General features: G+C 44.3%; 1 protein-coding gene across 1 annotated transcript in view; it reads left to right on the top strand.

Moving 5' to 3' along the window:
• LOC139372439 (protocadherin-9) overlaps window positions 1-27,500 on the top strand; it is an 801,390-nt gene that overhangs the window by 121,956 nt on the left and 651,934 nt on the right. Inside the window, exon 3 of the mRNA XM_071112154.1 lies at window positions 14,786-14,899. Within this exon, the coding sequence (XP_070968255.1) occupies window positions 14,786-14,899 (114 nt within the window). The remainder of the gene's footprint in view (window positions 1-14,785; window positions 14,900-27,500) is intronic.

Raw genomic sequence — 27,500 nt, 5'->3', positions numbered from 1 at the left:
AGCAGACTTAAAGACCCACTAACACTTCCCTTTAACAGACTTAAAGACCCACAAACACTTAACAGACTTAAAGACCCACAAACACTTAACAGACTTAAAGACCCACAAACACTTCCCTTTAACAGACTTAAAGACCCACAAACACTTAACAGACTTAAAGACCCACAAACACTTCCCTTTAACAGACTTAAAGACCCACAAACACTTAACAGACTTAAAGACCCACTAATAGTTAACAGACTTAAAGACCCACAAACACTTAACAGACTTAAAGACCCACAAACACTTCCCTTTAACAGACTTAAAGACCCACAAACACTTAGCAGACTTAAAGACCCACTAACACTTCCCTTTAACAGACTTAAAGACCCACAAACACTTAACAGACTTAAAGACCCACAAACACTTAACAGACTTAAAGACCCACAAACACTTCCCTTTAACAGACTTAAAGACCCACAAACACTTAGCAGACTTAAAGACCCACTAACACTTAACAGACTTAAAGACCCACAAACACTTAACAGACTTAAAGACCCACAAACACTTCCCTTTAACAGACTTAAAGACCCACAAACACTTCCCTTTAACAGACTTAAAGACCCACAAACACTTCCCTTTAACAGACTTAAAGACCCACAAACACTTCCCTTTAACAGACTTAAAGACCCACAAACAGTTAGCAGACTTAAAGACTCACTATCACTTCCCTTAGCAGACTTAAAGACCCACAAACACTTCCCTTTAACAGACTTAAAGACCCACAAACACTTCCCTTAACAGACTTAAAGACCCACAAACACTTCCCTTAACAGACTTAAAGACCCACAAACACTTCCCTTAACAGACTTAAAGACCCACAAACACTTCCCTTTAACAGACTTAAAGACCCACAAACACTTCCCTTAACAGACTTAAAGACCCACTATCACTTCCCTTAACAGACTTAAAGACCCACAAACACTTCCCTTAACAGACTTAAAGACCCACTATCACTTCCCTTACAGAGGAGGCTGGTGGGAGGAGCTATTGGAGTATGGGCTCATTGTAATGGCTGGAATGACATTGATGGAAGCCAATGACATTGATGGAAGCCAATGACATTGATGGAAGCCAATGACATTGATGGAAGCCAATGACATTGATGGAACCCAATGACATTGATGGAAGCCAATGACATTGATGGAAGCCAATGACATTGATGGAAGCCAATGACATTGATGGAAGCCAATGACATTGATGGAAGCCAATGACATTGATGGAACCCAATGACATTGATGGAAGCCAATGACATTGATGGAAGCCAATGACATTGATGGAAGCCAATGACATTGATGGAACCCAATGACATTGATGGAAGCCAATGACATTGATGGAAGCCAATGACATTGATGGAAGCCAATGACATTTATGAAACCATTGATGGAAGCCAATGACATTGATGGAACCCAATGACATTGATGGAAGCCAATGACATTGATGGAAGCCAATGACATTGATGGAAGCCAATGACATTGATGGAAGCCAATGACATTGATGGAAGCCAATGACATTGATGGAACCCAATGACATTGATGGAAGCCAATGACATTGATGGAAGCCAATGACATTGACGGAAGCCAATGACATTGACGGAAGCCAATGACATTGATGGAAGCCAATGACATTGATGGAAGCAAATGACATTGATGGAAGCCAATGACATTGACGGAAGCCAATGACATTGATGGAAGCCAATAACATTGATGGAAGCCAATGACATTGATGGAAGCCAATGACATTGATGGAAGCCAATGACATTGACGGAAGCCAATGACATTGATGGAAGCCAATGACATTGATGGAAGCCAATGACATTGATGGAAGCCAATGACATTGATGGAAGCCAATGACATTGATGGAAGCCAATGACATTGATGGAAGCCACCAATGTCAAACCTTTACGTTACAGTTTTTCTCACTTGCTAAAACACAATTTCTGAAATCTTGCTCCATTTTCCTGAAAACATTAAACACAAAAACCTCATCTTCAAGCACTACTTACATAAACCCCTGACTCCTCTCGCAAAATGAAACATTCGCCCTCAAAACAGTTGTTACCTGTTGTTCAAAAACAAATCCTGCTCTCAAATCATAAACAAAGAGATCAAAATGATATACACTCTCAAGCGGTTAGTAAACGATACACCGAAAAATAGAAAACACATTGTTCAAAACATACAATTCTCAGGGAGAAGTACATTTTTAATCTAAAAAAAAAATTATTCATATTTTTCCGTCATTGTCCTTTGATGAACGAAAACATGTCACTATCATAGTAGCTCAAAATTGATCAGAAATTACTACTCTGCTTTGCTCTTTGCAATTTAGTTTTCTGTTCTTCCTCGTCCTTGTACCCCTATTTTTACAGTACTGTACCCTGCATCTCACAAACTCGTTCTTTGTCTCTGTGATACTGTCATTCTTGTTCTTCGTTGATATGAACCTGCAACCAGTCAAAAATCTATTGAGCAAGTCAGTACTGTCAATAAACGGAAAGCACAATGTTCAGGGCCATACAAATTCATCCATTGTACAGTATACAGCCCACAATGCACTGTACTACAGTATCCATTCTCAGACTTTCTCCTTCCCACCTTCAACAACCTGTTTGCTCTCTGAACTGGCTTATATTGGTTGTGTCGCATCATTTGAAACAGGTTAAATCAATTTTGAGTTGTTGATGTTCAATCAATGACCTATGTTCTCTATTTGTATTTGATTGTTGCCACTTGTGTTTACCAGTATGGGATGACATGTGCATTAGAGTGCAGAATGTGCTTTGAGAATGAGAATGTGTGTTTAAGAGTTTTGCTGAAAAGTCTAAGTGAGATCTGCAAATTGTGTTTTACCACGTGAAATGGTTTAAGGTATCGACAACCGACTGCATAATTAGCCAAATGAGTCCAGGCAACTGAGAACTTTGTTCAGCCAAATGGGTTTTAGTGTTTTAGCAATTGAGGAAAAACTGTAATACACACTTCCATCCGTTACAATGAGCCGGGTTCCTCCTCCCACCAGCCTCCTCTGACCCGTAACATACTTACAATAAATTCACGAGGGAAAGAAAGGATGAAAAACCTTACCTTTGATGGTAGGGCAATACACCTTTCTCCAAAAAGACAGGCTGGGTCCAACCTTGGCTCTAAGTTTTATTTTTTTTTGTTAAAGAAGATGAAAACAGTTGGTCCCTAACAATGCACTGCTGCGTCAGCTGTAAGATCACTCAGTCACGTGGCTGACTGGCTGACTGACTCCCTCTGCCTGGAGAGAGAAATCGAAAAGACAGAACAGAACAGAAGAAAGGAGAGAAAGCCTTCACGGAACACTCTTAGCTCGTCCACAGTTCTAGAACACGAGGCAGAAACTCTCTGCATTTTCCTTTCATCATTTCCCCCGAGGTCGAGTTTCATTAGGGAAGGTATCCTGAGGTAGAGTTTAAATAGAAGGTATTCTGAGGTAATGTTTCATTAGAGAAGGTATCCTGAGGTAGAGTTTCATTAGGGAAGGTATCCTGAGGTCGAGTTTCATTAGGGAAGGTATCCTGAGGTAGAGTTTCATTAGGGAAGGTATCCTGAGGTAATGTTTCATTAGAGAAGGTATTCTGAGGTAGAGTTTCATTAGGGAAGGTATCCTGAGGTAGAGTTTCATTAGGGAAGGTATCCTGAGGTAAAGTTTCATTATAAGGTATCCTGAGGTAGAGTTTCATTAGGGAAGGTATCCTGAGGTAGAGTTTCATTAGGGAAGGTATCCTGAGGTAGAGTTTCATTAGGGAAGGTATCCTGAGGTAGAGTTTCATTAGGGAAGGTATCCTGAGGTAGAGTTTCATTAGGGAAGGTATCCTGAGGTAAAGTTTCATTAGGGAAGGTATCCTGAGGTAGAGTTTCATTAGGGAAGGTATCCTGAGGTAGAGTTTCATTAGGGAAGGTATCCTGAGGTAGAGTTTAAATAGAAGGTATTCTGAGGTAATGTTTCATTAGAGAAGGTATCCTGAGGTAGAGTTTCATTAGGGAAGGTATCCTGAGGTAGAGTTTCATTAGGGAAGGTATCCTGAGGTCGAGTTTCATTAGGGAAGGTATCCTGATGTAGAGTTTCATTAGGGAAGGTATCCTGAGGTAAAGTTTAAATAGAAGGTATCCTGAGGTAGAGTTTCATTAGAGAAGGTATCCTGAGGTAGAGTTTCATTAGGGAAGGTATCCTGAGGTAGAGTTTCATTAGGGAAGGTATTCTGAGGTAGAGTTTCATTATAGAAGGTATCCTGAGGTAGAGTTTCATTAGGGAAGGTATCCTGAGGTAAAGTTTCATTAGGGAAGGTATTCTGAGGTAGAGTTTCATTAGGGAAGGTATCCTGAGGTCGAGTTTCATTAGGGAAGGTATCCTGAGATAAAGTTTCATTAGGGAAGGTATCCTTAAGTAATGTTTCATTAGGGAAGGTATCCTGAGGTCGAGTTTCATTAGGGAAGGTATCCTGAGGTAGAGTTTCATTAGGGAAGGTATCCTGAGGTAATGTTTCATTAGGGAAGGTATCCTGAGGTAGAGTTTCATTAGGGAAGGTATCCTGAGGTAATGTTTCATTAGGGAAGGTATCCTGAGGTAGAGTTTCATTAGAGAAGGTATCCTGAGGTAATGTTTCATTAGAAGGTATCCTGAGGTAAAGTTTCATTAGAGAAGGTATCCTGAGGTAGAGTTTCATTAGAAGGTATCCTGAGGTAATGTTTCATTAGAAGGTATCCTGAGGTAATGTTTCATTAGAAGGTATCCTGAGGTAATGTTTCATTAGAATGTATCCTGAGGTAATGTTTCATTAGAAGGTATTCTGAGGTAATGTTTCATTAGAAGGTATCCTGAGGTAATGTTTCATTAGAAGGTATTCTGAGGTAATGTTTCATTAGAAGGTATTCTGAGGTAATGTTTCATTAGAAGGTATCCTGAGGTAATGTTTCATTATAAGGTATCCTGAGGTAATGTTTCATTAGAAGGTATCCTGAGGTAATGTTTCATTATAACGTATCCTGAGGTAATGTTTCCTGACAGACCTTGAAATTGTTTCCAAATAACACCCTATTCCCTACACAGTGCACAACTTTTGACCAGAACCCTATGGGTCGTGGTCTAGAGTAGTGCCATTTGGGACACTGCCTTCAGACATCAGACAGACTGGCAATGTGCCACTCAACAAACCCACATGTTAACTTGACGTCAATTAAACAGGTCTCTCCACCTGGGTGATAAACACACCGGGGTGTGTGTCACAAATGGCACCATATTCCCTATATTAGTGCACTACTTTTAATCATTTCCGTATAGATGCAATAGGACACAGTGTCTAGCTCAGTCAGAAACCTGATAGAGAAGTGATGTAGGATCTATAGAACAGGAACCTATCAAAGAGTCCCAGGAGGGGAGAATAACAAACATGCTGCAGAGAAATGAGAGTGTGTGTGTGTGTGTGTGTGTGTGTGTGTGTGTGTGTGTGTGTGTGTGTGTGTGTGTGTGTGTGTGACTGATAAGAAAATAAAAGAAGGTTAGACAAGTTGCAGCCCTCTCCTTCCTCTCTCTCCTTCCTCTCTCTCCTTCCTCCCTCTCCTTCCTCTCTCTCCTTCCTCTCTCTCCTTCATCTCTCTCCTTCATCTCTCTCCTTCCTCTCTCTCCTTCCTCTCTCTCCTTCCTCTCTCTCCTTCCTCCTTCTCCTTCCTCTCTCTCCTTCCCCTCTCTCCTTCATCTCTCTCCTTCCTCCCTCTCCTTCCTCTCTCTCCTTCCTCTCTCTCCTTCCTCTCTCTCCTTCATCTCTCTCCTTCCTCCCTCTCCTTCCTCTCTCCTTCCTCTCTCTCCTTCCTCCCTCTCCTTCCTCTCTCTCCTTCCTCCCTCTCCTTCCTCTCTCTCCTTCCTCCCTCTCCTTCCTCCCTCTCCTTCCTCCCTCTCCTTCCTCTCTCTCCTTCCTCTCTCTCCTTCCTCTCTCTCCTTCCTCTCTCTCCTTCCTCTCTCTCCTTCCTCCCTCTCCTTCCTCTCTCTCCTTCCTCTCTCTCCTTCCTCCCTCTCCTTCCTCCCTCTCCTTCCTCCCTCTCCTTCCTCTCTCTCCTTCCTCCCTCTCCTTCCTCCCTCTCCTTCCTCCCTCTCCTTCCTCTCTCTCCTTCCTCTCTCTCCTTCCTCTCTCTCCTTCCTCTCTCTCCTTCCTCCCTCTCCTTCCTCTCTCTCCTTCCTCTCTCTCCTTCCTCTCTCTCCTTCCTCTCTCTCCTTCCTCTCTCTCCTTCCTCCCTCTCCTTCCTCTCTCTCCTTCCTCTCTCTCCTTCCTCCCTCTCCTTCCTCCCTCTCCTTCCTCCCTCTCCTTCATCTCTCTCCTTCCTCTCTCTCCTTCCTCTCTCTCCTTCCTCCCTCTCCTTCCTCCCTTCTCCTTCCTCTCTCTCCTTCCTCCCTCTCCTTCCTCCCTCTCCTTCATCTCTCTCCTTCCTCCCTCTCCTTCATCTCTCTCCTTCCTCCCTCTCCTTCCTCCCTCTCCTTCCTCTCTCTCCTTCCTCTCTCTCCTTCCTCTCTCTCCTTCATCTCTCTCCTTCCTCTCTCTCCTTCATCTCTCTCCTTCCTCTCTCTCCTTCCTCTCTCTCCTTCCTCCCTCTCCTTCCTCTCTCTCCTTCATCTCTCTCCTTCCTCTCTCTCCTTCCTCTCTCTCCTTCCTCCTTCTCCTTCCTCTCTCTCCTTCCCCTCTCTCCTTCATCTCTCTCCTTCCTCCCTCTCCTTCCTCTCTCTCCTTCCTCTCTCTCCTTCCTCTCTCTCCTTCATCTCTCTCCTTCCTCCCTCTCCTTCCTCTCTCCTTCCTCTCTCTCCTTCCTCCCTCTCCTTCCTCTCTCTCCTTCCTCCCTCTCCTTCCTCTCTCTCCTTCCTCCCTCTCCTTCCTCCCTCTCCTTCCTCTCTCTCCTTCCTCTCTCTCCTTCCTCTCTCTCCTTCCTCTCTCTCCTTCCTCTCTCTCCTTCCTCCCTCTCCTTCCTCTCTCTCCTTCCTCTCTCTCCTTCCTCCCTCTCCTTCCTCCCTCTCCTTCCTCCCTCTCCTTCATCTCTCTCCTTCCTCTCTCTCCTTCCTCTCTCTCCTTCCTCCCTCTCCTTCCTCCCTTCTCCTTCCTCTCTCTCCTTCCTCCCTCTCCTTCCTCCCTCTCCTTCATCTCTCTCCTTCCTCCCTCTCCTTCATCTCTCTCCTTCATCTCTCTCCTTCCTCTCTCTCCTTCCTCTCTCTCCTTCATCTCTCTCCTTCCTCTCTCTCCTTCCTCTCTCTCCTTCCTCTCTCTCCTTCCTCCCTCTCCTTCCTCCCTTCTCCTTCCTCTCTCTCCTTTCTCTCCTTCCTCTCTCTCTTTCCTCTCTCTCCTTTCTCTCCTTCATCTCTCTCCTTCCTCCCTCTCCTTCATCTCTCTCCTTCCTCCCTCTCCTTCATCTCTCTCCTTCCTCCCTCTCCTTCCTCCCTTCTCCTTCCTCTCTCTCCTTCCTCCCTCTCCTTCCTCCCTCTCCTTCCTCTCTCTCCTTCCTCCCTCTCCTTCCTCCCTTCTCCTTCCTCTCTCTCCTTCCTCCCTCTCCTTCCTCCCTCTCCTTCATCTCTCTCCTTCCTCCCTCTCCTTCATCTCTCTCCTTCCTCTCTCTCCTTCCTCTCTCTCCTTCCTCTCCTTCCTCTCTCTCCTTCCTCTCTCTCCTTCCTCTCTCTCCTTCCTCTCTCTCCTTCCTCTCTCTCCTTCCTCTCTCTCCTTCCTCTCTCTCCTTCCTCTCTCTCCTACCTCTCTCTCCTTCCTCCCTCTCCTTCCTCTCTCTCCTTCATCTCTCTCCTTCCTCCCTCTCCTTCCTCTCTCTCCTTCCTCCCTCTCCTTCCTCTCTCTCCTTCATCTCTCTCCTTCATCTCTCTCCTTCATCTCTCTCCTTCCTCCCTCTCCTTCCTCTCTCTCCTTCCTCCCTCTCCTTCCTCCCTCTCCTTCCTCTCTCTCCTTCCTCTCTCTCCTTCCTCCCTCTCCTTCCTCTCTCTCCTTCCTCTCTCTCCTTCCTCCCTCTCCTTCCTCTCTCTCCTTCCTCTCTCTCCTTCCTCTCTCTCCTTCCTCCCTCTCCTTCCTCCCTCTCCTTCCTCACTCTCCTTCCTCTCTCTCCTTCCTCCCTCTCCTTCCTCCCTCTCCTTCCTCCCTCTCCTTCCTCCCTCTCCTTCCTCCCTCTCCTTCATCTCTCTCCTTCCTCTCTCTCCTTCCTCTCTCTCCTTCCTCTCTCTCCTTCCTCTCTCTCCTTCCTCCCTCTCCTTCCTCTCTCTCCTTCCTCCCTCTCCTTCCTCTCTCTCCTTCATCTCTCTCCTTCCTCTCTCTCCTTCCTCCCTCTCCTTCCTCTCTCTCCTTCCTCCCTCTCCTTCATCTCTCTCCTTCCTCTCTCTCCTTCATCTCTCTCCTTCCTCCCTCTCCTTCCTCTCTCTCCTTCCTCTCTCTCCTTCCTCTCTCTCCTTCCTCCCTCTCCTTCATCTCTCTCCTTCCTCTCTCTCCTTCATCTCTCTCCTTCCTCTCTCTCCTTCCTCTCTCTCCTTCCTCTCCTTCCTTCCTCTCCTTCCTTCCTCTCCTTCCTCTCTCTCCTTCCTCTCTCTCCTTCCTCTCTCTCCTTCCTCTCTCTCCTTCCTCTCCTTCCTTCCTCTCCTTCCTTCCTCTCCTTCCTCCCTCTCCTTCCTCCCTCTCCTTCCTCCCTCTCCTTCCTCCCTCTCCTTCATCTCTCTCCTTCCTCCCTCTCCTTCTTCCCTCTCCTTCATCTCTCTCCTTCCTCCCTCTCCTTCCTCTCTCTCCTTCCTCTCTCTCCTTCCTCCCTCTCCTTCCTCCCTCTCCTTCATCTCTCTCCTTCATCTCTCTCCTTCCTCTCTCTCCTTCATCTCTCTCCTTCCTCTCTCTCCTTCATCTCTCTCCTTCCTCCCTCTCCTTCCTCTCTCTCCTTCATCTCTCTCCTTCCTCCCTCTCCTTCCTCTCTCTCCTTCCTCCCTCTCCTTCCTCCCTCTCCTTCCTCTCTCTCCTTCCTCTCTCTCCTTCCTCCCTCTCCTTCCTCTCTCTCCTTCCTCTCTCTCCTTCCTCCCTCTCCTTCCTCTCTCTCCTTCCTCCCTCTCCTTCATCTCTCTCCTTCATCTCTCTCCTTCATCCTTCTCCTTCCTCCCTCTCCTTCCTCTCTCTCCTTCCTCCCTCTCCTTCCTCTCTCTCCTTCCTCCTTCTCCTTCCTCCCTCTCCTTCCTCTCTCTCCTTCCTCTCTCTCCTTCATCTCTCTCCTTCCTCCCTCTCCTTCCTCCCTCTCCTTCCTCTCTCTCCTTCCTCTCTCTCCTTCATCTCTCTCCTTCCTCCCTCTCCTTCCTCTCTCTCCTTCCTCTCTCTCCTTCATCTCTCTCCTTCCTCCCTCTCCTTCCTCTCTCTCCTTCCTCTCTCTCCTTCCTCTCTCTCCTTCCTCCCTCTCCTTCCTCCCTCTCCTTCCTCCCTCTCCTTCCTCCCTCTCCTTCATCTCTCTCCTTCCTCTCTCTCCTTCCTCCCTCTCCTTCCTCTCTCTCCTTCCTCTCTCTCCTTCCTCTCTCTCCTTCCTCTCTCTCCTTCCTCCCTCTCCTTCCTCTCTCTCCTTCCTCCCTCTCCTTCCTCTCTCTCCTTCCTCTCTCTCCTTCCTCTCTCTCTCCTTCCTCCCTCTCCTTCATCTCTCTCCTTCATCTCTCTCCTTCCTCTCTCTCCTTCCTCTCTCTCCTTCCTCCCTCTCCTTCCTCTCTCTCCTTCCTCTCTCTCCTTCCTCTCTCTCCTTCCTCCCTCTCCTTCCTCTCTCTCCTTCCTCCCTCTCCTTCCTCCCTCTCCTTCATCTCTCTCCTTCCTCTCTCTCCTTCCTCTCTCTCCTTCCTCTCTCTCCTTCCTCCCTCTCCTTCCTCTCTCTCCTTCCTCTCTCTCCTTCCTCTCTCTCCTTCCTCCCTCTCCTTCCTCTCTCTCCTTCCTCTCTCTCCTTCCTCTCTCTCCTTCCTCCCTCTCCTTCCTCTCTCTCCTTCCTCCCTCTCCTTCCTCCCTCTCCTTCATCTCTCTCCTTCCTCTCTCTCCTTCCTCTCTCTCCTTCCTCCCTCTCCTTCATCTCTCTCCATCCTCTCTCTCCTTCCTCCCTTCTCCTTCCTCCCTCTCCTTTCTCTCCTTCCTCCCTCTCCTTCCTCCCTTCTCCTTCCTCTCTCTCCTTCCTCTCTCTCCTTCCTCTCTCTCCTTCCTCCTTCTCCTTCCTCTCTCTCCTTCCTCTCTCTCCTTCCTCTCTCTCTCCTTCCTCCCTTCTCCTTCCTCTCTCTCCTTCCTCTCTCTCCTTCCTCTCTCTCCTTCCTCTCTCTCCTTCCTCCCTCTCCTTCCTCCTTCTCCTCCCTCTCTCTCCTTCCTCACTCTCCTTCCTCTCTCTCCTTCCTCCTTCTCCTTCCTCCCTCTCCTTCCTCCTTCCTCCTTTCTCCTTCTTCCCTCACCCTCTCTTTTTCAGTCCTCTTCCCTCTCCTTCCTCCCTCCTCACTCTCCTTCCTCCCTCTCCTTCATCCCTCTCCTTCTCACAGAAATAAGACTGGCCCCACCCTCATTATTAAGGAATTGTCTAGTCTCAGAGAAATAAGACTGGCCCCACCCTCATTATTAAGAAATTGTCTAGTCTAGAGTATATTCTACTATATATTCTACTGTATATTCTACTGTATATTCTAGAGTATATTCTACTATATATTCTACATACAAGTTTAAGCTACTATATATTTTACTGTATATTCTACTGTATATTCTACTGTATATTCTAGAGTATATTCTACTATATATTCTACATACATATTGAGGCTACTATATATTCTACTGTATATTCTACTGTATATTCTACTATATATTCTACTGTATATTCTAGAGCATATTCTAGAGCATATTCTACTAAATATTCTATACACAAGTTTAGGCTACTATATATTCTACTGTATATTCTAGAGTATATTCTACTGTATATTCTAGAGTATATTCTACTATATATTCTACTGTATATTCTAGAGTATATTCTACTATATATTCTACTGTATATTCTAGAGCATATTCTAGAGCATATTCTACTAAATATTCTATACACAAGTTTAGGCTACTATATATTCTACTGTATATTCTAGAGTATATTCTACTATATATTCTACTGTATATTCTACCTCTCAGATGGTGTAGGGTTTTCCTCTTTGGTGAGGACAAAGATTTTGGGTCGTCACTATTTACCACAGCCACAAAGTCATAATCTCCTCACATTAAAACAAACATTTTTTTTCTTCCAAACTGACCTATGACCTTAACCACACTGCTAACCTTATTCCTAACCGTAACCTTAAATTAGCCAAATTTGCCAAAAAAATAAGGTCTGAGGTTAACACGGGTTTAGGAGATCAGATTTTGTTTTGTTCTAGAAGTTAACATCAGTCAAGTTAACGTGACCTTTATGATTTATGAAGCCATTATGTTGTTCATCTGATTTTTATTTATTCTAAAAATGCTTAAACCTTGTGTTTACCACAGACCTTCTGCATTCATCGAAAACCCCATCATTTCCCCCATAGGCTTTGGCCAACTAGCCATGGTGGAGGTAAAGCCGACCAAAAGATGCCATCACTATTGATCTCCGATAAGGAGGGAGGGTGTGTGTGTGTAGTGTAGCCTCTACCAGAGGGGGGTTGTGGGTAGTGTAGTTTGTTCTGTACCTCTGTGGAAATCATCCTGTCAAAGGAGAATATAATGTTTTTTTATCACAAAATTCCTGTTTGATTCTTAGGCTTTGAAAATCCTCTTTTTAATTTTCCCGTACTGACTGTCCTGTACTGACTGTCCCGTACTGACTGTCCCGTACTGACTGTCCTGTACTGACTGTCCTGTACTGACTGTCCCGTACTGACTGTCCCGTACTGACTGTCCTGTACTGACTGTCCTGTACTGACTGTCCTGTACTGACTGTCCCGTACTGACTGTCCTGTACTGACTCTCCTGTACTGACTGTCCTGTACTGACTGTCCCGTACTGACTGTCCCGTACCGACTGTCCCGTACTGACTGTCCCTGGCTGACAGTTTCGTACTGACTGTCCCGTACTGACTGTCCTGTACTGACTGTCCCTGGCTGACTGTCCCTGGCTGACTGTCCCATACTGACTGTCCCGTAATGACTGTCCCGTAATGACTGTCCCTGGCTGACTATCCCATAGTGACTGTCCCGTACTGACTGTCCCGTACTGACTGTCCCGTACTGACTGTCTCGTACTGACTGTCCCGTACTGACTGTCCCTGGCTGACTGTCCCGTACTGACTGTCCCGTACTGACTGTCCCGTACTGACTGTCCCTGGCTGGCTGTCCCTGGCTGAATGTCCCGTACTGACTGTCCCTGGCTGACTGTCCCGTACTGACTGTACTGTACTGACTGTCCTGTACTGACTGTCCCGTAATGACTGTCCCGTACTGACTGTCCCGTACTGACTGTCCCTGGCTGACTGTCCCTGGCTGAATGTCCCGTACTGACTGTCCCGTACTGACTGTCCCTGGCTGAAATTGTCCCGTACTGACTGTCCCGTACTGACTGTCCCGTACTGACTGTCCCGTACTGACTGTCCTGTACTGACTGTCCCGTACTGACTGTCCCGTACTGACTGTCCCTGGCTGAAATTGTCCCTGGCGTGTTTCGTACAGCCTACCATGTTGCTTTCTATAGGGTGTCAATATAATATCATCGAGTCCACCAGGCATAGTATCTGCATTGACATGGTTGTGAATGTCAGTCACTAGATTTTAATCAGTAAGGTGATTCCCCAAGGACTACCCTATTCCCTATGAAGTGCACTACTTTTTTTCCCCCAGGGTTCAAAAGGTGTGCACTATATAGGGAATAAAGAGCCGTTTGGGACACAATTTTGATTTGCAAGCCTTTCAGCGTAGAAAAACGTTTTACGCAATGTTGTTTTTGTTTGTTTGTTTGTGTTTTTTTATTTTTTTTATTACAAAAACCCACACTCATCTGTCCCCTAAAACGAACACAACAAGCAACATCTTGAGTGCACAGTTGGGCTGGTAGGAACATTTGTAACTTGTTTGTAAGCTCTTGAACTAACAGTGGATTTGAAGACTGAGGAATAATTGAGAGCAGCAATAAGTCGCTGGCTTCAAGAGAAAATACTTGGAACACACATCCAATGTTTCTCTCTTCTCCCCTCAGGCTTTTTTTAATGCCATCTGCATCCGTTATGAATGAAAAAAGAACCAGGCAGTTCTCTCTCTTTTCTATTTTCCACCACCACCACCACCACCATTATTACCGCCACCATCACCACCACCACCACCACCACCATCATTATTACCACCACCACCACCACCACCACCACCATCATCATTACCACCATCATCATTACCACCACCATCATCAACACCACCACCACCATCATCATTACCACCATCATCATTACCACCACCATCATCAACACCACCACCACCACCATCATCATTACCACCATCATCATCATTACCACCACCACCACCATCACCACCACCACCACCACCATCATCATTACCACCACCACCATCATCACCACCACCACCACCACCATCATCATTACCACCATCATCATTACCACCACCATCATCAACACCACCACCACCATCACCACCACCATCACCATCACCACCACCAACACCACCACCATCATCAACACCACCACCACCATCATCATTACCACCATCATCATCATTACCACCACCACCACCATCACCACCACCACCACCACCACCATCATCAACACCACCACCACCATCATCATCATTACCACCATCAACACCACCATCATCAACACCACCACCACCACCATCATCATTACCACCATCAACACCACCACCACCATCATCATCATTACCACCATCAACACCACCATCATCAACACCACCACCACCATCATCATCATTACCACCATCAACACCACCATCATCAACACCACCACCACCACCATCATCATTACCACCATCATCATTACCACCACCACCACCATCATCATTACCACCACCACCACCACCATCATCAACACCACCACCACCATCATCACCACCATCACCACCACCACCACCACCACCACCACCACCACCACCACCACCACCACCACCACCACCACCACCACCATCACCACCACCACCACCACCACCACCACCACCACCATCACCACCACCACCATCATCATTACCACCATCATCATTACCACCACCACCACCATCATCATTACCACCACCACCACCACCATCATCAACACCACCACCACCATCATCACCACCATCACCACCACCACCACCACCACCACCACCACCACCACCACCACCACCATCACCACCACCACCACCACCACCATCACCACCACCACCACCACCACCACCACCATCACCATCACCATCAACACCACCATCACCACCACCACCACCACCACTATCACCATCACCACCACCACCACCATCATCACCACCACCATCAACACCACCACCTTCATCACCACCACCACCACCACTACCACCACCATCACCACCACCACTACCACCACCACCACCATCGCCACCCTTAATGGCCCTGTGTCCCAAATGGCACTCTATCCCTTTGCAGTGCAGTGGTTTTGACAGGAGCCCCATAGACCCTGGAGGAAAGTAGCCCACTACTAAAGGGTTCTGTTTGGGACTCAGATCAAACCAAGTACCTACCAGATGAATGATGTCACTAAACCCCGTTTTTCAACCCTTCCTATTATAGGGAACGCTAACAGGAACGTTAACCCGCGCCCGAACCGAACTGAACCCTGAGTACTTGGACCTCCGCTCCAGGGCCAAGCTCAACCCAGAATACTGGACCCCATGCACACCTCTAGTGAGTACCGCTGTCTCCTAAAATCTTGATGTTCTGCCTGTTTCTCTCTGTGAAACACCACTGACAGAGACCATGATGTTCTGCCTGTTTCTCTCTGTCAAATACCACTGACAGAGACCTTGATGTTCTGCCTGTTTCTCTCTGTGAAATACCACTGACCTTGGTGTGATGACTGTTTCTCTCTGTGAAACACCACTGACAGAGACCTTGGTGTTCTTCCTGTTTCTCTCTGTGAAACACCACTGACAGAGACCATGATGTTCTTCCTGTTTCTCTCTGTGAAACACCACTGACAGAGACCATGATGTTCTGACTGTTTCTCGATGTTCTGGCTGTTTCTCTCTGTGAAACACCACTGACAGAGACCTTGATGTTCTGCCTGTTTCTCTCTGTGAAACACCACTGACAGAGACCTTGGTGTTCTTCCTGTTTCTCTCTGTGAAACACCACTGACAGAGACCTTGATGTTCTGCCTGTTTCTCTCTGTGAAACACCACTGACAGAGACCTTGGTGTTCTTCCTGTTTCTCTCTGTGAAACACCACTGACAGAGACCTTGGTGTTCTTTCATTCCGCTTCTCTTTGTCCAGCATCATTACAACCACTGGGATAATTCATCTCATTACCTTCACTGCTGAGAAGACACTGGGTCTAAGGCCATCTGGCGATTGTGTGTGTGTGTGTGTGTGTGTGTGTGTGTGTGTGTGTGTGTGTGTGTGTGTGTGTGTGTGTGTGTTTGTGTGTGTGTGTGTGTGTGTGGTGCTATTTTTAAGTGTATATTGCTGTGTTTGCACTGTGGTGAGTCCTAATGATGATGTTATTGCTGAGGTACTGTATACTGTATATAGTATTACTATGAAGAAGAAGGAGGGTGTTGTATACTGTATATAGTATTACTATGAAGGAGGGTATTGTATACTGTATATAGTATTACTATGAAGAAGAAGGAGGGTGTTGTATACTGTATATAGTATTACTATGAAGGAGGGTGTTGTATACTGTATATAGTATTACTATGAAGAAGAAGGAGGGTGTTGTATACTGTATATAGTATTACTATGAAGAAGAAGGAGGGTGTTGTATACTGCATATAGTATTACTATGAAGGAGGGTATTGTATACTGTAGATAGTATTACTATGAAGGAGGGTATTGTATACTGTATATAGTATTACTATGAAGAAGAAGGAGGGTGTTGTATACTGTATATAGTATTACTATGAAGGAGAAGGAGGGTATTGTATACTGTATATAGTATTACTATGAAGGAGGGTATTGTATACTGTATATAGTATTACTATGAAGGAGGGTGTTGTATACTGTATATAGTATTACTATGAAGGAGGGTGTTGTATACTGTAGATAGTATTACTATGAAGGAGAAGGAGGGTATTGTATACTGTATATAGTATTACTATGAAGGAGGATGTTGTATACTGTATATAGTATTACTATGAAGGAGGGTGTTGTATACTGTATATAGTATTACTATGAAGGAGGATGTTGTATACTGTAGATAGTATTACTATGAAGGAGGGTATTGTATACTGTATATAGTATTACTATGAAGGAGGGTGTTGTATACTGTAGATAGTATTACTATGAAGGAGAAGGAGGGTATTGTATACTGTATATAGTATTACTATGAAGGAGGGTGTTGTATACTGTATATAGTATTACTATGAAGGAGGGTGTTGTATACTGTATATAGTATTACTATGAAGGAGGGTGTTGTATACTGTAGATAGTATTACTATGAAGGAGAAGGAGGGTATTGTATACTGTATATAGTATTACTATGAAGGAGGGTGTTGTATACTGTATATAGTATTACTATGAAGGAGGGTGTTGTATACTGTATATAGTATTACTATGAAGAAGGGTATTGTATACTGTATATAGTATTACTATGAAGGAGAAGGAGGGTATTGTATGCTGTATATAGTATTACTATGAAGGAGGGTGTTGTATACTGCAAATAGTATTACTATGAAGGAGGGTGTTGTATACCGTAGATAGTATTACTATGAAGGAGGGTATTGTATACTGTATATAGTATTACTATGAAGGAGAAGGAGGGTATTGTATACTGTATATAGTATTACTATGAAGGAGGGTGTTGTATACTGTATATAGTATTACTATGAAGGAGGGTGTTGTATACTGTATATAGTATTACTATGAAGGAGGGTGTTGTATACTGTATATAGTATTACTATGAAGGAGGGTGTCGTATACTGTAGATAGTATTACTATGAAGGAGGGTATTGTATACTGTATATAGTATTACTATGAAGGAGGGTATTGTATACTGTAGATAGTATTACTATGAAGGAGGGTGTTGTATACTGTAGATAGCATTACTATGATGGAGGGTGTTGTATACTGTATATAGTATTACTATGAAGGAGGGTGTTGTATACAGTATATAGTATTACTATGATGGAGGGTGTTGTATACTGTATATAGTATTACTATGAAGGAGGGTGTTGTATACTGTATATAGTATGACTATGAAGGAGAAGGAGGGTGTTGTATACTGTATATAGTATTACTATGAAGGAGGATGTTGTATACTGTAGATAGTATTACTATAAAGGAGGGTGTTGTATACTGTATACAGTATTACTATGAAGGAGGGTGTTGTATACTGTAGATAGTATTGCTATGAAGGAGGGTATTGTATACTGTATATAGTATTACTATGAATGGGGGTGTTGTATACTGCATATAGTATTACTATGAAGGAGGGTGTTGTATACTGCATATAGTATTACTATGAAGGAGAGTGTTGTATACTGTAGATAGTATTACTAGGAAGGAGAGTGTTGTATACTGTATATAGTATTACTATGAAGGAGAAGGAGGGTGTTGTATACTGTATATAGTATTACTATGAAGGAGGGTGTTGTATACTGTATATAGTATTACTATGAAGGAGGGTGTTGTATACTGTATACAGTATTACTATGAAGGAGAAGGAGGGTATTGTATACTGTAGATAGTATTACTATGAAGGAGGGTGTTGTATACTGTATATAGTATTACTATGAAGGAGGGTGTTGTCTACTGTAGATAGTATTACTATGAAGGAGGGTGTTGTATACTGTATATATTATTACTATGAAGGAGGGTGTTGTATACTGTATATAGTATTACTATGAAGGAGGGTGTTGTATACTGTAGATAGTATTACTATGAAGGAGGGTGTTGTATACTGTAGATAGTATTGCTATGAAGGAGGGTGTTGTATACTGTAGAGAGTATTACTATGAAGGATGGTATTGTATACTGTAGATAGTATTACTATGAAGGAGGGTGTTGTATACTGTATATAGTATTACTATGAAGGAGAAAGAGGGTGTTGTATGCTGTATATAGTATTACTCTGAAGGAGGGTGTTGTATACTGTATATAGTATTACTATGAAGGAGGGTGTTGTATGCTGTAGATAGTATTACTATGAAGGAGGGTATTGTATACTGTAGATAGTATTACTATGAAGGAGGGTGTTGTATACTGTATATAGTTGTACTATGAAGGAGAAGGACGGTGTTGTATACTGTATATAGTATTACTATGAAGGAGGGTGTTGTATACTGTATATAGTATTACTATGAAGGAGGGTGTTGTATACTGTATATAGTATTACTATGAAGGAGGGTGTTGTATACTGTATATAGTATTACTATGAAGGAGGGTGTTGTATACTGTAGATAGTATTACTATGAAGGAGGGTGTTGTATACAGTATTTAGTATTACTATGATGGAGGGTGTTGTATACTGTATATAGTATTACTATGAAGGAGGGTGTTGTATACTGTATATAATGTTACTATGAAGGAGGGTATTGTATACTGTATATAGTATTACTATGAAGGAGGGTGTTGTATACTGTATATAGTATTACTATGAAGGAGGGTGTTGTATACTGTATATAGTTGTACTATGAAGGAGAAGGAGGGTGTTGTATACTGTATATAGTATTACTATGAAGGAGGGTATTGTATACTGTATATAGTATTACTATGAAGGAGAAGGAGGGTATTGTATACTGTAGATAGTATTACTATGAAGGAGGGTATTGTATACTGTAGATAGTATTACTATGAAGGAGGGTGTTGTATACTGTATATAGTATTACTATGAAGGAGGGTATTGTATACTGTATATAGTATTACTATGAAGGAGAAGGAGGGTATTGTATACTGTAGATAGTATTATTATGAAGGAGGGTGTTGTATACTGTAGATAGTATTACTGTGAAGGAGGGTGTTGTATACTGTAGATAGTATTACTATGAAGGAGAAGGAGGGTATTGTATACTGTAGATAGTATTACTATGAAGGAGGGTATTGTATACTGTAGATAGTATTACTATGAAGGAGGGTGTTGTATACTGTATATAGTATTACTATGAAGGAGGGTATTGTATACTGTATATAGTATTACTATGAAGGATGGTGTTGTATACTGTATATAGTATTACTATGAAGGAGAAGGAGGGTGTTGTATACTGTATATAGTATTACTATGAAGGAGGGTGTTGTATACTGTAGATAGTATTACTATGAAGGAGAAGGAGGGTGTTGTATACTGTAGATAGTATTACTATGATGGAGGGTGTTGTATACTGTATATAGTATTACTATGAAGGAGGGTGTTGTATACTGTAGATAGTATTACTATGAAGGAGAAGGAGGGTATTGTATACTGTAGATAGTATTACTATGAAGGAGGGTATTGTATACTGTAGATAGTATTACTATGAAGGAGGGTATTGTATACTGTAGATAGTATTACTATGAAGGAGGGTGTTGTATACTGTAGATAGTATTACTATGAAGGAGAAGGAGGGTGTTGTATACTCTATATAGTATTACTATGAAGGAGGGTATTGTATACTGTAGATAGTATTACTATGAAGGAGGGTATTGTATACTGTAGATAGTATTACTAGGAAGGAGGGTGTTGTATACTGTAGATAGTATTACTATGAAGGAGGGTGTTGTATACTGTAGATAGTATTACTATGAAGGAGAAGGAGGGTGTTGTATACTCTATATAGTCTTACTATGAAGGAGGGTATTGTATACTGTAGATAGTATTACTATGAAGGAGGGTATTGTATACTGTAGATAGTATTACTAGGAAGGAGGGTGTTGTATACTGTAGATAGTATTACTATGAAGGAGGGTGTTGTATACTGTATATAGTATTACTATGAAGGAGAAGGAGGGTGTTGTATACTGTAGATAGTATTACTATGAAGGAGGGTGTTGTATACTGTAGATAGTATTACTAGGAAGGAGGGTGTTGTATACTGTAGATAGTATTACTATGATGGAGGGTGTTGTATACTGTAGATAGTATTACTGTGAAGGAGAAGGAGGGTGTTGTATACTGTATATAGTATTACTATGAAGGATGGTGTTGTATACTGTATATAGTATTACTATGAAGGAGAAGGAGGGTGTTGTATACTGTAGATAGTATTACTATGAAGGAGGGTGTTGTATACTGTAGATAGTATTACTATGAAGGAGGGTGTTGTATACTGTATATAGTATTACTATGAAGGAGAAGGAGGGTGTTGTATACTGTAGATAGTATTACTATGAAGGAGGGTGTTGTATACTGTAGATAGTATTACTGTGAAGGAGAAGGAGGGTGTTGTATACTGTATATAGTATTACTATGAAGGAGGGTATTGTATACTGTGTATAGTATTACTGTAAAGGAGGGTATTGTATACTGTATATAGTATTACTATGAAGGAGGGTGTTGTATACTGTATATAGTATTACTATGAAGGAGGGTATTGTATACTGTAGATAGTATTACTATGAAGGAGGGTGTTGTATACTGTATATAGTATTACTATGAAGGAGGGTATTGTATACTGTAGATAGTATTACTATGAACGAGAAGGTGGGTGTTGTATACTGTAGATAGTATTACTATGAAGGAGGGTATTGTATTCTGTGTATAGTATTACTGTAAAGGAGGGTATTGTATACTGTATATAGTATTACTATGAAGGAGGGTGTTGTATACTGTATATAGTATTACTATGAAGGAGGGTATTGTATACTGTAGATAGTATTACTATGAAGGAGGGTGTTGTATACTGTATATAGTATTACTATGAAGGAGGGTATTGTATACTGTAGATAGTATTACTATGAACGAGAAGGTGGGTGTTGTATACTGTAGATAGTATTACTATGAAGGAGGGTATTGTATTCTGTATATAGTATTACTATAAAGGAGGGTATTGTATTCTGTATATAGTATTACTATAAAGGAGGGTGTTGTATACTGTATATAGTATTACTATGAAGGAGGCTGTTAATGGACACACGTCTTGTTATCTTTCTAGAGGAAACTAACAGTTCTCTCTTTAGGTTTTATATGGAGAAAGCATGTACATGTATTCTGTTTAGGATTCCACAGGCAGGCCTTGGGAGCGTTTCCTTTCCTAATTGGTCTTTTGACCAATCAGATCAGGTCTGAGAAATATCTGATATGAAACGACAGGATGTGATTGGTCAAAAGACCAATTATTGGAAAAACGTATCAGAATTGTGCTGCCAGCCGTATAAACCTGTTTTACACTTAAAGTTTGTTCTGTGAGTAGAAGTTCCTGTTCAGTGTTTCTTCTAACCAGGAAGTGGTACACTACGTTCCTTTACTGCTTATCTGATTGGTGTTGGAGAATAGTTTACTGCTCAGCCTGATTGATTGGTGCTGGAGAATAGCTTACTGCTCTGATTGATTGATTGGTGTTGGAGAATAGCTTTCTGCTCAGCTTGATTGATTGGTGTTGGAGAATAGCTTACTGCTCAGCTTGATTGGTTGGTGTTGGAGAATAGCTTACTGCTCAGCTTGATTGGTTGGTGTTATAGAATAGCTTACTGCTCTGCTTGATTGATTGGTGTTGGAGAATACCTTACTGTTCAGCTTGATTGATTGATTGATTGATTGATTGATTGGTGTTTGAGAATAGCTTACTGCTCAGCTTGATTCATTGGTGTTGGAGAATATCTTACTGCTCAGCCTGATTGATTGATTGATTGATTGATTGATTGATTGGTGTTGGAGAATAGCTTCCTGTTCTGATTCATTGGTTGATTAGTGTTGGAGAATAGCTTATTGCTCAGCTTGATTGATTGATTGATTGATTGATTGGTGTTGGAGAATAGCTTACTGCTCAGCCTGATTGATTGATTGGTGTTGGAGAATAGCTTACTGCTCAGCCTGATTGATTGATTGGTGTTGGAGAATAGCTTACTGCTCAGCTTGATTGATTGATTGATTAGTGTTGGAGAATAGCTTACTGCTCAGCCTGATTGATTGATTGGTTGGTGTTATAGAATAGCTTACTGCTCCGCTTGATTGATTGGTGTTGGAGAATAGCTTACTGCTCAGCCTGATTGATTGGTGTTGGAGAATAGCTTACTGCTCAGCTTGATTGATTGATTGATTGGTGTTGGAGAATAGCTTACTGCTCAGCTTGATTGATTGATTGATTGGTGTTGGAGAATAGCTTACTGCTCAGCTTGATTGATTTAATTACTTATCGTTGTTTACTCTTATAGTGGAATAATGAGAATCTGTGACACACAGAGTCGAGTATTTCTTATGTTCATTGGAGCAAATGTCACTACGGTGTGACTGAATGGTTGAATGAAACAGTTTAATACGTCTAGTTTTGTTTTCCAAACTCGTTGTCAGATCAATATGTAGAGAAAATGTTCAGGAAGTCAATGACCGCCTGCTGTGTTCCCTTAGACTACACACCAGACGAACAACAAGCAACAAAACCACCTAAACACACACTACTGTGTTCCCTTACACTACACACCACACTAGCAACACGAAATAAAACACCTACACACACACTACTGTGTTCCCTTACACTACACACCACGCTAGCAAACACGAAATAAAACACCTAAACACACACTACTGTGTTCCCTTACACTACACACCACACTAGCAACACGAAATAAAACACCTACACACACACTACTGTGTTCCCTTACACTACACACCACACTAGCAACACGAAATAAAACACCTACACACACCCTCTAACAAGCTCGTCTGCGCCTGTCGGCCTCCTCAGGGCTTTGCGTGGGTGGCGGGAAAGATCCTGCTCTCTGATTGGTTGGCAGCGTGATGCTGCCTGCTATACTGCTACAGTGGCAAGGAAGAGAAGGTGAACCCTTTGGAATTACCTGGATTTCTGCATAAATTGGTCATAAAATTTGATCTGATCTTCATCTACTGTAAGTCACAACAATAGACAAACATAGTGAGCTTAAACTAATAACACAGACATTATTGTAATTTTCTGTCTAATTTGAATACATAATTTAAACGTTCACAGTGTAGGTTGGAAAAAGTATGTGAACCCCCTAGGCTAATGACTTCTCCAAAAGCTAATTGGAGTCAGGAGTCAGCTAACCTGGAGTCCAATCAATGAGACGAGATTGGAGATGTTGGTTAGGGCTGCCTTGCCCTATAAAAAACACTCACAACATTTGAGTTTGCTATTTACAAGAAGCATTGCCTGATGGGAACCAGGCCTCGAACAAAAGAGATCTCAGAAGACCTAAGAATAAGAATTGTTGACTTGCATAACGCTGGAAAGGGTTACAAAAGTATCTCTAAAAGCCTCGATGTTCATCAGTCCACAATAAGACACATTGTCTATATCCCTCCCTCCCTCCCTCCCTCCCTCCCTCCCTCCCTCCCTCCCTCCCTCCCTGTCCCTCCCTCCCTCCCAAATCCCTCCCTCCCTCCCTGTCCACTGGCTATCCCTCCCTCCCTGTCCCTCCCTCCCTCCCTCCCTCCCTCCCTCCCTCCCTCCCTCCCTCCCTCCCTCCCTCCCTCCCTCCCTCCCTGTCCACTGGCTATCCCTCCCTCACTGTCCCTCCCTCCCTATCCCTCCCTCCCTCCCTGTCCACTGGCTATCCCTCCCTCCCTCCCTGTCCCTCCCTCCCTCCCTCCCTGTCCCTCCCTCCCTGTCCAGTGGGTTGTGCCTTAAGACTCTAGACATGTGTCATGTCTGCTGTATCCTTGTCACTCTACCCGCCCTTACTCCTACTTCCTCAGATGGCCCCTCGATCGCCTTCCCTCTCTTCATCATCAACCCTCCCTCACCCCTTACCCTCCCTCTGCCTCGCAGTCCTTAAGACTATTGTCATATCCACTGTATCGCTGTCTGTTTCCCTCCACAACCACCTACTCACCCATCCCTCGTCCCTCAGGCCTCATTTCCTGGCCACTCCGGGACGGTAAAGAAGCAGGACGCCGCTGTCGGCCTGCTGATACTCCAGCTGCATTATTTTCCGTGTCACTGCCCTCCAGATCCAGCAGGATGATGGAAGTGTGGAGAGGACCCAGGCTGTCCAAAACGGAAAGCACTCCTCTCTCTCTCTCGTCCTCCAGAGTGATTGGCCGCGACCAGCCTTGCGCCAAATGTCACGATGCATAAAATAGAGTTGTAGACCAAAGAGAGAGAGAGATTCTATCTAAGATATGGGCCCGTAGGCTTTCTGTAGTGTAGGATGAGAGAGAGAGAGGAGGGTGACTACACACAGGATCTCTGATATGGGCCCTCAGGCTGTCTGCAGTGTAGGATGAGAGAGAGAGAGAGAGATAAAGAGAGAGAGAGAGAGATAGACAGAGAGAGATAGACAGAGAGAGAGAGAGACAGAGAGAGAGAGAGAGAGAGAGACAATATACAGTATCTCTGATAGGGGCACACAGGCACTTTGCAGTATCACTTTGTATAGTCTGTTGACCCAGTCCTACAGTAGTTATAGAGGAGACTATCTCCCTGACTTGACCCAGTCCTACAGTAGAGAAGACTGTCTCCCTGACTTGACCCAGTCCTACAGTAGTTATAGTAGAGGAGACTGTCTCCCTGACTTGACCCAGTCCTTCAGTAGTTATAGAGGAGACTATCTCCCTGACTTGACCCAGTCCTACAGTAGAGAAGACTGTCTCCCTGACTTGACCCAGTCCTACAGTAGTTATAGTAGAGGAGACTGTCTCCCTGACTTGACCCAGTCCTACAGTAGAGGAGACTGTCTCCCTGACTTGACCCAGTCCTACAGTAGAGGAGACTGTCTCCCTGACTTGACCCAGTCCTACAGTAGAGGAGACTGTCTCCCTGACTTGACCCAGTCCTACAGTAGTTACAGTAGAGGAGACTGTCTCCCTGACCTGACCCAGTCCTACAGTAGAGGAGACTGTCTCCCTGACTTGACCCAGTCCTACAGTAGTTATAGAGGAGACTGACTCCCTGACTTGACCCAGTCCTACAGTAGAGGAGACTGTCTCCCTGACTTGACCCAGTCCTACAGTAGTTATAGAGGAGACTGCCTCCCTGACTTGACCCAGTCCTACAGTAGAGGAGACTGTCTCCCTGACTTGACCCAGTCCTACAGTAGTTATAGTAGAGGAGACTGTCTCCCTGACTTGACCCAGTCCTACAGTAGTTATAGTAGAGGAGACTGTGTCCCTGACTTGACCCAGTCCTACAGTAGTTATAGTAAAGGAGACTGTCTCCCTGACTTGACCCAGTCCTACAGTAGTTATAGAGGAGACTGTCTCCCTGACTTGACCCAGTCCTACAGTAGAGGAGACTGTCTCCCTGACTTGACCCAGTCCTACAGTAGTTATAGTAGAGGAGACTGTCTTCCTGACTTGACCCAGTCCTACAGTAGAGGAGACTGTCTCCCTGACTTGACCCAGTCCTACAGTAGAGGAGACTGTCTCCCTGACTTGACCCAGTCCTACAGTAGTTATAGAGGAGACTGACTCCCTGACTTGACCCAGTCCTACAGTAGAGGAGACTGTCTCCCTGACTTGACCCAGTCCTACAGTAGTTATAGTGGAGACTGCCTCCCTGACTTGACCCAGTCCTACAGTAGAGGAGTCTGACTCCCTGACTTGACCCAGTCCTACAGTAGAGGAGACTGTCTCCCTGACTTGACCCAGTCCTACAGTAGTTATAGTAGAGGAGACTGTCTCCCTGACTTGACCCAGTCCTACAGTAGAGGAGACTGTCTCCCTGACTTGACCCAGTCCTACAGTAGAGGAGACTGTCTCCATGACTTGACCCAGTCCTACAGTAGAGGAGGCTATCTCCCTGTCTTGACCCAGTCCTACAGTAGTTATAGTAGAGGAGACTGACTCCCTGACATTACCCAGTCCTACAGTAGTTATAGTAGAGGAGACCTTCTCCCTGACTTGACCCAGTCCTACAGTAGAGAAGACTGTCTCCCTGACTTGACCCAGTCCTACAGTAGTTATAGTGGAGGAGACTGTCTCCATGACTTGACCCAGTCCTACAGTAGTTATAGTAGAGGAGACTGTCTCCCTGACTTGACCCAGTCCTACAGTAGAGGAGACTGTCTCCCTGACTTGGCCCAGTCCTACAGTAGAGGAGACTGTCTCCCTGACTTGACCCAGTCCTACAGTAGAGGAGACTGTCACCCTGACTTGACCCAGTCCTACAGTAGTTATAGTAGAGGAGACTGCCTTCCTGACTTGACCCAGTCCTACAGTAGAGGAGACTGTCTCCCTGACTTGACCCAGTCCTACTTTAGTTATAGTAGAGGAGACTGACTCCCTGACTTGACCCAGTCCTCCAGTATTTATAGAGGAGACTGTCTCCCTGACTTGACCCAGTCCTACAGTAGAGGAGACTGTCTCCCTGACTTGACCCAGTCCTACAGTAGAGGAGACTGTCTCCCTGACTTGACCCAGTCCTACAGTAGTTACAGTAGAGGAGACTGTCTCCCTGACCTGACTCAGTCCTACAGTAGAGGAGACTGCCTCCCTGACTTGACCCAGTCCTACAGTAGAGGAGACTGTCTCCTTGACTTGACCCAGTCCTACAGTAGAGGAGACTGTCTCCCTGACTTGACCCAGTCCTACAGTAGAGGAGACTGTCTCCCTGACTTGACCAAGTCCTACAGTAGTTATAGTAGAGGAGACTGTCTCCCTGACTTGACCCAGTCCTACAGTAGTTATAGTAGAGGAGTCTGTCTCCCTGACTTGACCCAGTCCTACAGTAGTTATAGTAGAGGAGACTGTCTCCCTGACTTGACCCAGTCCTATAGTAGTTATAGTAGAGGAGCCTGTCTCCCTGACTTGACCCAGTCCTACAGTCGAGGAGACTGTCTCCCTGACTTGACCCAGTCCTACAGTAGTTACAGTAGAGGAGACTGTCTCCCTTACTTGACCCAGTCCTACAGTAGTTATAGTAGAGGAGACTGTCTCCCTGACATGACCAAGTCCTACAGTATAGGAGACTGTCTCCCTGACTTGACCCAGTCCTACAGTAGTTATAGTAGAGGAGACTGTCTCCCTGACTTGACCCAGTCCTACAGTAGAGGAGACTGTCTCCCTGACTTGACCCAGTCCTACAGTAGAGGAGACTGTCTCCCTGACTTACCCAGTCCTACAGTAGAGGAGACTGTCTCCCTGACTTGACCCAGTCCTACAGTAGTTATAGAGTAGACTATCTCCCTGACTTGACCCAGTCCTACAGTAGTTATAGTAGAGGAGACTGTCTCCCT

This window comes from Oncorhynchus clarkii, chromosome 18 (genome assembly GCF_045791955.1).
Source record: "Oncorhynchus clarkii lewisi isolate Uvic-CL-2024 chromosome 18, UVic_Ocla_1.0, whole genome shotgun sequence".
Classification (NCBI taxonomy): Eukaryota; Metazoa; Chordata; class Actinopteri; order Salmoniformes; family Salmonidae; genus Oncorhynchus; species Oncorhynchus clarkii.
This window is presented reverse-complemented; position numbering and strand designations above follow the sequence as displayed.